Source organism: Nansenia antarctica, assembly GCF_963989245.1.
Source record: "Nansenia antarctica genome assembly, chromosome: 20".
Lineage (NCBI taxonomy): Eukaryota > Metazoa > Chordata > Actinopteri > Argentiniformes > Microstomatidae > Nansenia > Nansenia antarctica.
The window spans coordinates 11228016-11243015 of record NC_137693.1 but is presented as its reverse complement, the minus strand read 5'-3'; the positions used below and the strand labels follow the sequence as shown (position 1 = coordinate 11243015).

The 15000-nt window shown below is 47.1% G+C and overlaps 1 protein-coding gene across 1 annotated transcript in view; it reads left to right on the top strand.

The window, feature by feature from the left end:
• Nucleotides 1-15000, top strand: part of dbn1 (drebrin 1) — a 29996-nt gene that overhangs the window by 947 nt on the left and 14049 nt on the right. The window contains 4 exon segments of the mRNA XM_080549830.1: nucleotides 101-213; nucleotides 879-953; nucleotides 13223-13366; nucleotides 14834-14911. Of these exon segments, the coding sequence (XP_080405956.1) occupies nucleotides 148-213; nucleotides 879-953; nucleotides 13223-13366; nucleotides 14834-14911 (363 nt within the window). The 5' untranslated portion in view covers nucleotides 101-147.

Genomic DNA, 15000 nt, shown 5'->3' with positions numbered 1-15000 from the left:
TCCCACTCTCCCCCTCTCTTCCCCCTACCTCCTCCTCTCCCCTCTCCCTCCTCCTCCCCTCTCTCTCCTCTCCCTCCTCCCCCCTCCTCCCCCTCCCCAGGTGGGGGTCTGCCAGAGATCACAGTAACCTTTGACAACGCCCGGGTCATGTACGGCTTCTGCAGCCTGAAGGAACCCGCCGCCGCCCTGCCTCGCTACATCCTCATCAACTGGGTGAGTTACTGTGTGTGTGTCTCTGTGTGTCTCTGTGTGTGTGTGTGTGTGTGTGTGTGTGTGTGTGTGTGTGTGTGCGCGTGCGCGTGCGCGTGTGCGTGTGTGTGTGTGCACGTGAGTGTGAGTGTGAGTGTGAGTGTGTGTGTGTGTCCTCTGTCTGTCTGTCTGTCTGCTGGTCTGTCTGTCTGTCTGTCTGTCCCAGCCAGTCTCTACCAGAAGCACTGAACAACAAAAAGTTTCTCTTTTACTTGACTAAGAAGTAGGTCAGAGAGATTACATTAGATTAGATTAGTTTAGATTAGATTAGATTCAACGCTATTGTCAATGCACAGAGTACTGAGACAACGCAATGTAGTTTGGCATCTAAGCAGATAACGAACGAATATAAAAGTGAATACACATGAGATGGATATCAATATGATATGTACAATTATGATATTATATGTACAGAACAATGCCAGTAGGTCTTGAGGTATGTAACATATAAGATGTGTAATTAGAGACCAATCTAAACACCTATGTGCAAACAAGCAGTAGTGCAAAAGCTAAATTGAAGTTGTGACACCTACTAACTGTGCTCCCCTCCCCTTTGTCTCTCTTTCTCTCTCTCTCTCCCTCACGTCCCTCCCCTCCCTCCCCTCCCTCCCCCCTCCTCTCCCCTCCAGGTGGGTGAGGATGTGGCGGATGCCAGGAAGTGTCAGTGTGCCAGTCACGTGGCCGACATCGCAGAGTTTTTCCAGGTCAGTCTCACTGAGGTAAACCCCCCGCACACACACACACACACACACACACACACACACACACACACACACACACACACACACACACACACACACACACAGTCTCACTGAGGTAAACACCCCGCCATCCTCCCAAGACCCTCACACACACACACACACACACACACACACACACACACACATATATACTGTACATTCACATACAACACACACACATACACACACACACACACACACCCACACACACACACACACACACACACACACACACACCACACACAACACTGTTTCTGTTTCTGTCAGCAAGATCATGCGCTTACTACAACTCAGCTGGGTTGATACCTTGATAGGTTTGATGTTGTACTACCCCCACTCTCCCCGCTCTCTCTCTCTCTCTCTCTCTCTCTCTCTCTCTCTCTCTCTCTCTCTCTCTCTCTCTCTCTCTCTCTCTCTCTCTCTCTCTCTCTCTCTCTCTCTCTCTCTCTCTTTGTTTCCTCTCCTACCCCTCCCCTCCACACATCCCTTTTTGTTTAGCAATTTAGTTGACAAGGACATTCGTCAACATTTCAGTTTCCACATCGATACATTGATTTTGGATCAGCTTTGTATGTAACTGGACACATAATGACACATAATGACAGGGTCTGGTAAAAAAAAAAAGTCCTCTAATAGGACAATGTCATTTTGCAGATTTTTTTGCTGATTATGTAAATGCATAACTGGGCCACAGCCACAACCCACACAAAGTGACATCAGACCGCCTTTTCATATTCTGACCAACGCTCTGTCGATTTAGGACCATTGACACATTGAACCTGTGGGCGGATCTGTGTGTGTGTGTGTGTGTGTGTGTGTGTGTGTGTGTGTGTGTGTGTGTGTGTGTGTGTGTGTACCTGACAGTCTGCTGACGATTCACGGTACCATCGGGTATTTATTCCACTAGTGCATGTGTGTATGTATGATATGTGTGTATGTGTGTGTGAGTGTGTGTGTGTGTGTGTGTGTGACTAATACAGGCCTCTCAGAGGTTATTGTGTACAGATGAGGAGACTCTTGCCTGTAGTGCTGAGCTGAATGACATTCCTGCTTTTATCGCTGGAGTGTGTGTGTGTGTGTGTGTGTGTGAGTGAGATAGAGAGACAGGGGAGAGAGCGAGGACGTCTCTTAACCCCAAGGCCATGATGCCTCTGATGGCGTGGAGGCGGGTTGAATAGACGTGGAGTGTGTGTGTGTGTGTGTGTGTGTGTGTGTGTGCGTGTGTGTGTGTGTGTGTGTGTGTGTGTGTGTGTGTGTGTTCACCATGGTGGCTCAGTGTCTCCACCGTCCATTCAGAGCTCTGCTGCTCAGTCTGCGGCGGCCTTGAGCTGAACGTGGGTCAGGTGGTTAAACAAGCTACAGTACTGAGACACAGATACGGCAGGTACACACACACACACACTTCACATCTATTCAAAGCTGTTACCGCACCACACACACACACACACACACACACACACACACACACACACACACACCGACTGAGACTAACAAGCACTTCCTCTTTCCACACCATACATGTACAGTACACACACACACACACACACACGCACACACACACACACACACACACATACACACACACATAAAGGGCACACATTCACACACATACACACACACACACACACACACACACACACATAAAGGGCACACATTCACACACACACACACACACACACGCACACACACACACACACACACACACACACACACACACACACACACACACACACAATAGGCTGGTGTTGGCTCTGGGCATGAAGAGGAATGGTGTGTGGCTTATGGTCTTTATGCGATCATCCCTACACACACACACACACACACACAGCACAAATCCCCCCCCCCCCCCCCCTCACACAGCCTAGTCATGTTGACCTAAGCGTCCTCAGGATCTAGAGCCCCCCCCCCCCCCCCTCCACCCACCACACTCAGCTCTACTCACAGTGCAACCTGACTGTATGATGTTCTTCAGCCTGACCACAGACTTACACAAACAGGCCAGCACTAGGACCCAGAGGCAGAAAGAATTTCCAAAACTTGCTCAATGTGATTTAACTGCCAGAAAGCCACGCAGTGAAGGCTGAATTAACCAGTGAAGGCTGAATTAACCAGTGAAGGCTGAATTACCAGTGAAGGCTGAATTAACCAGTGAAGGCTGAATTACCAGTGAAGGCTGTATTACCAGTGAAGGCTGAATTACCAGTGAACGCTGAATTACCAGTGAAGGCTGAATTACCAGTGAAGGCTGAATTACCAGTGAAGGTATTTTCGAGGGGAGAGCAGGCTGGCAGACAAGAAGGGAGGAAGCAGGTGAGCAATGTTGCCAGATGGGATTGTTTTCCAGCCTAACCACAGTCTGAAAGCCGCACACGGGTGCATAAGTAGCCCAATTGGGCAGGAATATGCCCAATCTGGCAACACTGCAGGTGAGTGCTTCACCGGGCCGTAAGAGGATGAAGAGAGCAGGCCGTCCGAGGGTTTGGCATGTTTGGTATTAAAACACAACAGATAGATCCATTTAAAATCTTAATTTTTGGAGCATAGAACCAAAAGAAGAAAACATGCTTCACCGTGCCATTTCTTACACAGGGCACTGTATGTAGACACTGTAATGGTGATGGAGATAGTAGAATGTAACAATAAAGAATATAGAAACTGTCTACAAACAAGTCAAATGCTCAATGACAAAATACAGAGATTATTTAATTCTAAAGAGTCACTAACCAACTACACAGAATTTTCAATTCATATCCAGTTTGATTCTCAACATTTGAACTGATATAAGGGCCAAACATTCAACAGATTATAGAGCAGAGTTAAATGATTGTCTGATTGTAAACTCCTCAAAAAAAGTTCTGAAACGTTATTTCGGTCGATTATTCCTCCCCTTTAATAATACCAATTGGTATTGTTTTTTTATATCGTTGGAAAGCCTGATTAGTCACCTTTACAACGAGGTACAACTGGTAAGGATCATGCATTCGTAGTCCTAATCAGGCTTTCCAACGATATAAAATACAATACCAATTGGTATTATTAAAGGGGAGGAATAATCGACCGAAATAACGTATCCAAACTTTTTTTGAGGAGTTTATAATATCTTGGACTTACCTACCGGTGCTCCAGGTGAGTGATCAGTCAGAGAGAGAGTGAGAGAGGTGATGATCGGTGATGGTGAGATGTGTCCAGAAACTGCCCATCTCAGCAGGAGAAGATCCCACCCACCCTGGACCTACAGTCCCTCCTCCCACCAAGTCAGCTGACCTCAGAGATAAGACACATGTTTCTTCAGAAGAATGTGGAGGTGATAGATTCCAAAATCGCTGTGTAACTGCACTCAAATGGATGAGGGGCAACAGGGGCAATTCAAAGTACTTTACATACAGCACTACTACTACTACTACTACTACTACTACTACTACTACTACTACTACTACTACTACTACTACTACTACTACTACTACTACTACTACCACCACCACCACTACTACTACTACTACTACTACTACTACTACTACTACTACTACTACTACTACTACTACTACTACTACTACTACTACTACTACTACTACTACTACTACACTACTACTACTACTACGGCTGCTACTACTACTACTACTGCTGCTACTACTACTACTACTACTGCTGCTACTACTACTACTACTACTACTACTACTACTACTACTACTACTACTACTACTACTACTACTACTACACTACTACTACTACACTACTACTACTACTACTACTACTACTACTACTACTACTACTACTACTACTACTACTACTACTACTACACTACTACTACTACTGCTACTACTACTACTACTACTACTAGTAGTAATAATAATCATCATCGTAATCGTCATCATCATCATAATACTAATAATAAATCGATAATTGTCTCCCGTTCTATTTCTTCTTTTTTTTATGATTAAATAAAAAATAAATACCTATAGGGGTTCTTCATTTTTTACTTCATTAATTATTGAAGTAGTAATAATTAGTAATAATTAGTGCTCTAGATTAAGAAGAAAAATAAATATTACAACAGCGTTGTAACAAGTAACATTAAGGCCGTGTTCACACTTGACTTCTTTTTTTTTTTTTAACTAGCCCAGCATTAGCCACCTCCTAGCATTAGCACCTCCTAGCATTAGCCACCTCCTAGCATTAGCCACCTCCTAGCATTAGCACCTCCTGTCATTAGCCACCTCCTGTCATTAGCCACCTCCTAGCATTAGCCACCTCCTGTCATTAGCACCTCCTGTCATTAGCCACCTCCTGTCATTAGCCACCTCCTAGCATTAGCCACCTCCTGTCATTAGCCACCTCCTGTCATTAGCCACCTCCTGTCATTAGCCACCTCCTAGCATTAGCCACCTCCTGTCATTAGCCACCTCCTAGCATTAGCACCTCCTGTCATTAGCACCTCCTGTCATTAGCACCTCCTGTCATTAGCCACCTCCTGTCATTAGCCACCTCCTGTCATTAGCCACCTCCTAGCATTAGCACCTCCTGTCATTAGCACCTCCTGTCATTAGCACCTCCTGTCATTAGCCACCTCCTGTCATTAGCCACCTCCTGTCATTAGCCACCTCCTGTCATTAGCCACCTCCTGTCATTAGCCACCTTCTGTCATTAGCCACCTTCTGTCATTAGCCACCTACTAGCATTAGCCACCTCCTAGCATTAGCCACCTTCTCTCATTAGCACCTCCTGTCATTAGCCACCTCCTAGCATTAGCCACCTCCTAGCATTAGCCACCTCCTGTCATTAGCCACCTCCTGTCATTAGCCACCTACTAGCATTAGCCACCTCCTAGCATTAGCCACCTTCTGTCATTAGCACCTCCTGTCATTAGCCACCTCCTAGCATTAGCCACCTCTTAGCATTAGCCACCTCCTAGCATTAGCCACCTCCTAGCATTAGCACCTCCTAGCATTAGCACCTCCTGTCATTAGCCACCTCCTGTCATTAGCCACCTTCTGTCATTAGCACCTCCTAGCATTAGCCACCTCCTGTCATTAGCACCTCCGGTCATTAGCCACCTCCTGTCATTAGCACCTCCTAGCATTAGCACCTCCTAGCATTAGCCACCTCCTGTCATTAGCCACCTCCTGTCATTAGCCACCTCCTGTCATTAGCACCTCCTGTCATTAGCCACCTTCTGTCATTAGCCACCTCCTGTCATTAGCCACCTTCTGTCATTAGCCACCTTCTGTCATTAGCCACCTCCTGTCATTAGCCACCTCCTGTCATTAGCCACCTTCTGTCATTAGCCACCTCCTAGCATTAGCCACCTCCTGTCATTAGCCACCTTCTGTCATTAGCCACCTCCTAGCATTAGCACCTCCTGTCATTAGCCACCTTCTGTCATTAGCACCTCCTGTCATTAGCACCTCCTGTCATTAGCCACCTCCTGTCATTAGCCACCTCCTAGCATTAGCACCTCCTAGCATTAGCCACCTCCTGTCATTAGCCACCTCCTGTCATTAGCCACCTTCTGTCATTAGCACCTCCTAGCATTAGCACCTCCTAGCATTAGCCACCTCCTGTCATTAGCCACCTCCTGTCATTAGCCACCTCCTGTCATTAGCCACCTTCTGTCATTAGCCACCTTCTGTCATTAGCCACCTCCTGTCATTAGCCACCTCCTGTCATTAGCCACCTCCTAGCATTAGCCACCTTCTGTCATTAGCCACCTCCTGTCATTAGCCACCTCCTAGCATTAGCCACCTCCTGTCATTAGCCACCTCCTAGCATTAGCCACCTCCTAGCATTAGCCACCTCCTGTCATTAGCCACCTCCTAGCATTAGCACCTCCTGTCATTAGCCACCTCCTAGCATTAGCCACCTCCTGTCATTAGCACCTCCTGTCATTAGCCACCTCCTGTCATTAGCCACCTCCTAGCATTAGCCACCTCCTGTCATTAGCCACCTCCTAGCATTAGCCACCTCCTAGCATTAGCCACCTCCTGTCATTAGCCACCACCTAGCATTAGCACCTCCTGTCATTAGCACCTCCTGTCATTAGCCACCTCCTAGCATTAGCCACCTCCTGTCATTAGCCACCTCCTGTCATTAGCACCTCCTGTCATTAGCCACCTCCTGTCATTAGCCACCTCCTGTCATTAGCACCTCCTGTCATTAGCCACCTCCTAGCATTAGCCACCTACTAGCATTAGCACCTCCTAGCACACAAAAAGTGTGAACACAGCCTAACTCTATATTGATTATTGCCACACAATAACATGCTTATGTTTGCATTATCTTCAACCCACTGTCTACAACTGATTTCATTATGGCCTAAACACAGTCACGGTTGACCTATCACCTCCACATTCTTCTGAAGAAACATGTGTCTTATCTCTGAAGTCAGCTGATTGGTGGGAGGAGGGACTGTAGGTCCAGGGTGGGTGGAGATGGGCAGTTTCTGGACACTATTATATCTCACCATCACCGATCATCACCTCTCTCACTCTCTCTTTGACTGATTGCAGCACTGACTGACTGATCACACACCTGGAGCACAGGTAGGTAAGTCCAAGATATTATACAATCAGACAATCATTTAACTCTGCTCTATAATCTGTTGAATGTTTGGCCCTTATATCAGTTCAAATGTTGAGATTCAATCTGGACATTCATTGAAAATTCTGTGTAGTTGGTTAGTGACTCTTTAGAATGAAATAATCTCAGTATTTTGTCATTGAGCATTTGACTTGTTTGTAGACAGTTTCTATATTCTTTATTGTTAGTCATATACACTATCTCCATCACCATTACAGTGTCTACATACAGTGCCCTGTGTAAGAAATGGCACGGTGAAGCATGTTTTCTTCTTTTGGTTCTATACTCCAAAATGATTTTAAATGCATCTATCTGTTGTGTTTTAATACCAAACATGCCAAACCCTTGGATTACCTGCTTTCTTGACCCTCTTACGGCCCGGTGAAGCACTCACCTGCTTCCTCCCTTCTTGTCTGCAGCCTGCTCTCCCCTCGAAAATACCTTCACTGCTAATTCAGCCTTCACTGGTAATTCAGACTTCACTGGTAATTCAGACTTCACTGGTAATTCAGACTTCCCCGGTAATTCAGCCTTCACTGGTAATTCAGCCTTCACTGGTAATTCAGACTTCCCCGGTAATTCAGCCTTCACTGGTAATTCAGACTTCACTGGTAATTCAGCCTTCACTGGTAATTCAGACTTTCCCGGTAATTCAGCCTTCACTGGTAATTCAGCCTTCACTGGTAATTCAGCCTTCACTGGTAATATAGCCTTGACTGCTAATTCAGCCTTCCCTGCGTTGCTCGCTGCGTTCATCTCTACCTAAAGACGTTTTGTCAGGCTCTGGCTCCATTTCTAAGAGATTTCAGATAAGCCATGATGCCATTAACACTTAATCAGCCGTGAGGCATCATTTGACCCCTGTGAGTAAACATTCTTTTTTACTACCTTTGACCCTTGATCAAATTTCAGGACCCTCCTTTCATGACTTTAGAATTCTATGGTTCTATCTCCATTTTTGTCAAAATTGAGTTTTTTACATAATCTGATCCATTAGGTGTTTATTAATGCCTGTGTTATTTTTAAAATGTTGACATTTTTGAGTTAGTAATTCATCAAATACAAAGGTTCCATCTCACAAAACATAATGGAATGTAAAAACGTTGACGCTCAATATCTCTGAACTGCCCTAAACGGAGATGGAACCTTCTCATTCTAAGCTCACGACCTTTCATGACTTTTACTAGATGTGTGCGTTCTACCGCCCAGTATCCTTACATTTAGCTCTTCTCAGTATTGACTAATGATCCAGCTTGGGCTACCGAGCGCACCAAAATAGTTCTTTATGCTGACGATTCTACACTGTATTATGCTGCACCATCATGCACTGCACTTAATTAAGTTTTGGGCGGGGAACTAAAAGTCATGCATGACTGGATAGTAGGTAATAGACTTAAGTCCTTAACATCTTTAAAACTAAAAGCATTGTGTTGGGAACAAGGCACAGGTTATCAACAAACCCAAAGCTGGATTTAAAGTGATGTAATTCAACAGTTTAACAAGTTGAAAGTACGAAACGCCTTGGAGTGATGCTGGATCGCACCCTATCTTGGTCTCACCATATTAACGACGTCGTTTCAAAGATGGGAAGAGCAGTTAGGTGTTTTCGAAAAATTTTGCTTCTTTTGTTGCTCGTCCCCTTCTACGTTAGTTCAACGTTTTAGTTTTATGTCACCTTGACTACTGCTCTATGGTCTGGTCACCCTCAGCAAGTAGTGAGCTTAGAAAGCTCAAGGTTGGGGCGCTTAGGTGGCGTAGCGGGTTAAAGGCAATATTAAAAAGATGTGTTTTTAGTCTTGACTTGAACATATTTGCAGAGGCTGCATCCCTAATGTAAACTGGCAGTGCATTCCACAATTTGGGTGCATAAGATGAGAATGCAGCCTCACCAAATCTCTTCTTTTGTACATGTGGTACACAGAGAAAACCAGCGTCAGAAGACCTGAGAGCTCTATTGGTCTGATATGCTAGCAAACGATCTTTCAGATATTCTGATGCTGTGCCAGTGAGAGTTTTATAAACAAGCAGATTATTTATTATGTTAGACAGAAGATTAGGAGGTTAAATATGACCAATTGTAGGTCATTTATTAAGCCCAGTCCTAACTCATCCATTGAAGACGCTTTTTAGTCTAGGATTAGGTTTAAGCCTTGTCTGTGAAACCGGCCCAAAGAGCTTTTATGAACTAAAAGAAGTTTGGATTTCGTATCAACAAAGGTTCATTGTCAGGTATTGAGACACAGCCTCTGTGACAGTTGTTACAGCAGTGTGTTACATAAAGTAGAGAGAGGAGATGACTGAGGAAAGGAGACGATTTAAGGAGAGGAAACAAGGTAAGGAGAGGTCTCTAGAGTATTGAGACGATCCTCCAGTGATGTACCTGGCTGCCAAGATTTGAAAAAAACTGTTTTCCCATCACCCTCCTCTTATCGAGGGCCACCCATCATTCGTGGGGAACAATATTTTTACTTTACACTTGTGTTATTTTGTGAATTATTTAAAATCCATAAATCTACAGTTTCAGTTACAACACTGCTCTGAATTTGTTGCACAGAATTTCTTTTATTTATTTGTTCATATATTTCTTTGGAGCTGAAGATGCTCTAGTCTAGTTGATGCCTTGGTGGTTTGTAGACGGAGTGGTCATGTTGAAGACTAGGTCATGTTGAAGATAAGGCATGTTGAAGACGAGGTCATGTTGAAGACGAGGTCATGTTGAAGACGAGGTCATGTTGAAGACTAGGTCATGTTGAAGACGAGGTCATGTTGAAGACGAGGTCATGTTGAAGACTAGGTCATGTTGAAGACTAGGTCATGTTGAAGACAAGGCATGTTGAAGACGAGGTCATGTTGAAGACTAGGTCATGTTGAAGACTAGGTCTTGTTGAAGACGAGGTCGTAAGAGCAGCCATCAAACTTCAGTCGTCTACCCCTCGTCTTGAAGGTTCTCCGTGTCGTCCACGACCCCTTCGTCATCACCCTCCTCCTCCTCCTCGCAGGCAGCACGGTAGACGCCCTGGAGGACACACTGTCTGTGTCTGGAGCCGACGTCTCGGTCTCACAGGCGGCCGTCCATGTCTGGGCCTCGGAGTCTGTAGAGGTGGCGCTGGTCTCGGAGTCTGTAGAGGTGGCGCTGGTCTCGGAGTCTGTAGAGGTGGCGCTGGTCTCGGAGTCTGTAGAGGTGGCGCTGGTCTCGGAGGCGTGGTGTTCGGCGGCGAGGGCGTGGTGGTTATAGGCAGCAGCGTAGTGGGTTTTGGCAGAGGCGTGGTATAGAAAGGCGTGGTGGTTAGCGGCAGAGGCGTGGTATTCGGCGTCAGAGCCGTGGTGGTTAGCGGCAGCAGTGTGGCGGTCAGCGGCCGAGACGTGGCGGTTATAGGCAGCAGTGTGATGGTCAACGGCAGAGACGTGGCGGTTATAGGCAGCAGTGTGGTGGTCATAGGCAGAGATGTGTCGGTTAAAGGCAGATGCGCGGTTGGCAGCAGAGGTGGATGAGGTGGATGTGTCGGGGACCCCGGGCAGCTGCCAGTCGACCTGGGGCTCAGCTACCTCAGCTACGCTCCATGCCAGGGAGGCCCGGGCGGGCGGTGTACCCAGCGGAGGAGAGTCTTCTGGCCTGAGAAAAATCTCCGCCACGGGAGTCCAAGTCCTTCTCGGTTTGGGAGAGTTAGCTCGTTGTCTTAGACCGTCTTCTTCGTCCAGGCCTGTGTCAGGGGAAGGTGTACGCCGGCGGGGTTCGTTTCGATCCGGGGGTCGAAGGCCTTTGTCTTCCCTCCCATTGGCCTGTCTGTCCTTTTGTTTTTTCTTTTGTTTCTTCTTCCCCTTTCTTTTACCGTCCCCTCCTCCGGCGAGAGGCCCCGGGTCAGTGCCGCGGTCGGAGTCGCGGTCAAAGTGGTCCTCAGAGGAGGAGTCCTCGTTCTCGGAGGTGGAAGACTTTCTCTTCCGTTTCCCTCCACAGCAGGTCAGGAGAGCTAGCAGCTGGAGGAACGCCAGGGCTGGAGGGGTGCTCTTCTTCTGGCTCGTCCTGCTTTTGTCCCTGGGTGGGAGTCTCTCCCTGGGGGAGACTCTCGGGTCGCTTTGTGTTTGACCCATGAAACGGCTTAATCACAGATGAATCAATCGATCACAATCAATCTCTCTTCAGAGGAGTACAAAGCGTGTAGACTCAACGGAAGCTGGTTATGAAGTGACTGTCCTGTCGCGGAACCTTGGGATAAGTTGGTATGTTTATTGCATCACTGCTGCCCCACCCAGTTATGGTGCCCTTATGACATCATCATGTTTGTCCGGCCCTGTCAAAATTCCGCTGCAATACATGAGTTGAGTTTTGAGTTGTTGTTTTTTGTGATAAACTGATAACAAGTGATTTATTCAAGCCTTGACTGAGTTTTTACATTCCATTATGTGTTGTGAGATGGAACCTTTGTATTTTATGAATTACTAACTCGAAAATGTCAACATTTTAAAAATAACACCACACAGGCATTAATAAACACCTAATGGATCAGATTATGTAAAAAACTAAATTTTTACGAAAATGGAGATAGAACCTTATAATTCTAACGTCACGACACGTTTGGGTCCATTCCTGAGCATTCCAATGAGCTTTAAGCGTCGACCATGTAACCGCAGGGTCCCAGGTTCAATTCCGGCCGGGGACATATCCTGCATGTCATCCCTCCTCTCTCTCTCACCCATCCTTCCTGTCATAATCTATACTGTACTGTCAATAAAAATGAAAAATATGAGTGGGACTCAGAAAAAAATAAAAATAAATAAAAAGAGAAAGCTCAAGGTTGTCCAGAACAAGGCTGCACGGTTGGTCCTGGGCTGTTCACTAAGATCCAACGTGAGCCTGGTGCATGCATGTCTCTCCTGTTTTACAGTTGACAACAGGTTGTCTTTCAATACACTTGTGTTGTTTAAATCAGCCATGAGTAGTAAAACTCATATTTTTTATATCGGAACATCTATAAATAAGCGCAATGTTGTTGTTGTTGTTTTTACTACATCGACACTAGTCGAAAATGGTTGAAATGAAAACAATGATTTTCTAAGAGGTGACTAACCTCTGTCATGGATCCAGCTGAGGACGGGGAGACGGGGAGTGTAGTCGACCGTCTGACCACACTCAGCCAAACCACCATCTTCTCTCAAATAAACAGCCAGCTGAAATCAAATGCTGGTTAACACTAATGTTAGTTTTGATATCCTCAGTTTGGAACAGAGCAGGACACATCTGTGACCTTAATATGTTAACCTTCCCCCCCGACAACCACCCCACTACTCTCTCTATCTCTCTCTCTCTCTCTCTCTCTCTCTCTCTCTCCCTCTCTCTCTTTATCTCCCCCCCTCTCTCTCGCTCTCCCTCTCTCTCTCTCTCTCTCCCCCCCCCCTCTCTCTCTCCCTCTCTCTCCCCTCCTCCCCCCCTCCCCTCTCTCCCTCTCCCCCCCCCTCTCTCTCTCTCCCCCCCTCTCTCTCTCCCCTCTCCCCCCCCCTCTCTCTCTCTCTCTCTCTCTCTCTCCCCTCTCCCCCCCTCTCTCTCTCCCTCCCCTCTCTCCACCCCCTCCCTCTCCCCCCCCCCCTCTCTCCCCCATCCCCCCCCTCCTCTCTCTCGGTGTCCACAAGCATTAAAGGGGCGTGGTCTCCTGTTCTCCCCCCAGGGTGTGGACGTAGTCATCAACGCCAGTACGATGGACGACATCGACCCCTCTGCCATTGGCCAGAGGCTGACCAATGGCACGGCTTCGGTGGCCAGCCCCGTCCTCAACCGCCTGCGAACCAGAGACGAGGAGCACCCGGACGTGGTACGTGATTGGTCGGATCGGTTTTAGGCTGAGCAGGGGAAGGGAAGGGAGGGGAAGGGATGGGAGGGGATTGAGAGGGAGGTAGAGGGAGGAGAGGGTGGGAGGAGAGCTGGTGGGTGATGATGGAGGGAGGGATTGTCAGAGAGAGAGAGAGAGAGAGGGGGGGGGGGATGGAAGGATAGAGGTCAAGACTAGCTGTCTGTGGAGGGCTCTATCAGTGTGATATGTGACACAGGGCTAGAACCATGCTGCTGTTTATAGAGGAGAGGAGAGGAGGAGGGCAGAGGAGATTAGAAGAGAGGAGGGGAGGAGGGGAAAGGAGAGGAGGGGAGGGGAGAGGTGCGGAGGGGAGAGGTGGGGAGGGGAGAGGAAAGTACATGAGACAGGAGAGGAGACAGGGAAGGAGATTAGAGGAGAGGGGAGAAATAGAGAGGAAAGGAAAGTAAATGAGACAGGAGAGGAGATTAGAGGAGAGGAGGGGAGAGGAGAGAAAGAGAGAGGAGAGGACTCTCTTAGAGAAGCATTGTTAATGTTTAGGAACAGAGACAATGGGGTCTTTCTGTCTGTCTGAGAGTCAACAGGGAGTGAGTCACCCAGTCACCCAGTCAGTCAGTCAGTCAGTCAGTCGGTCACCCAGTCAGTCAGCGAGTCAGTCAGTCAGTCAGTCAGTCAGTCAGTCAGTCGTTCACGCAGTCAGTCAGTCAGTCACCCAGTCAGTCAGTCACCCAGTCAGTCAGTCAGTCAGTCAGTCAATCAGTCAGTCAGCTGGACACCTAGCTAGCTAGCCTAGCCTAGCAGTCCTGCCACATTCCACCTCATTCCAGAGTCGTCTTGTGGTAAGATTCTTTGCTGCCGATCGTTTAACCGTAGCTGTAATTGAAGAATAGAATGATGTTTTTGAGAATTTGAATTATAGTTAGTATTTTAGAGGACAAAAGAATTGTACTTTACGGTTCTAGCATTATCCACTCGACGGGTCGCCTCAGCACTTTTGAACAGGTACCTTACAGATTGCCCCTTTATAAGGTCCTGGCCTCCAGAGGAGAAGAACGCTCTGTCCTCTCTGTACCTCGTGTCAGGGATGAATCATAAAGCGCTTGGTCTCACTACGGCTCATGGAATAGGAGCCTGATACATTATATAGAAGTTGGAGTTACAGTATATATAACGTCTTAAATCACATCCAGACAGGTGATATTGCAGCCTACGGCACAATCAGTGATATAGTTATGGTTTAGGAAGGGCGGAAATATGACTCTGTGTGTGTGCGTGTGTGTGTGTGTGTGTGACCTGGAGGCTATGGTGTGGAACGGGCTCTGGAGGACGCTGTAATTGTCCTGCTAGCCAGAACAACCCACGCACACACACACACACACACACACACACACACACACACACACACACACTCTGACTGAGTCTAAGCAAGACTAACAGAGCACTTCCTCTTCCCTGGCTGCGGGTGGACAGGGCACTGTGTACACCAAGACCAACGCAGAGATCGAGATGAAGAAAATCAATCGAGAGGAGTTCTGGGAACAGGCCAAGGTAGGACGACAACCTTGTTTAACTGGGCTGATGTAAGGGTGTGAGTGTGTGTGTGTGTGTGTGTGTGTGTGTGTGTGTGTGTGTGTGTG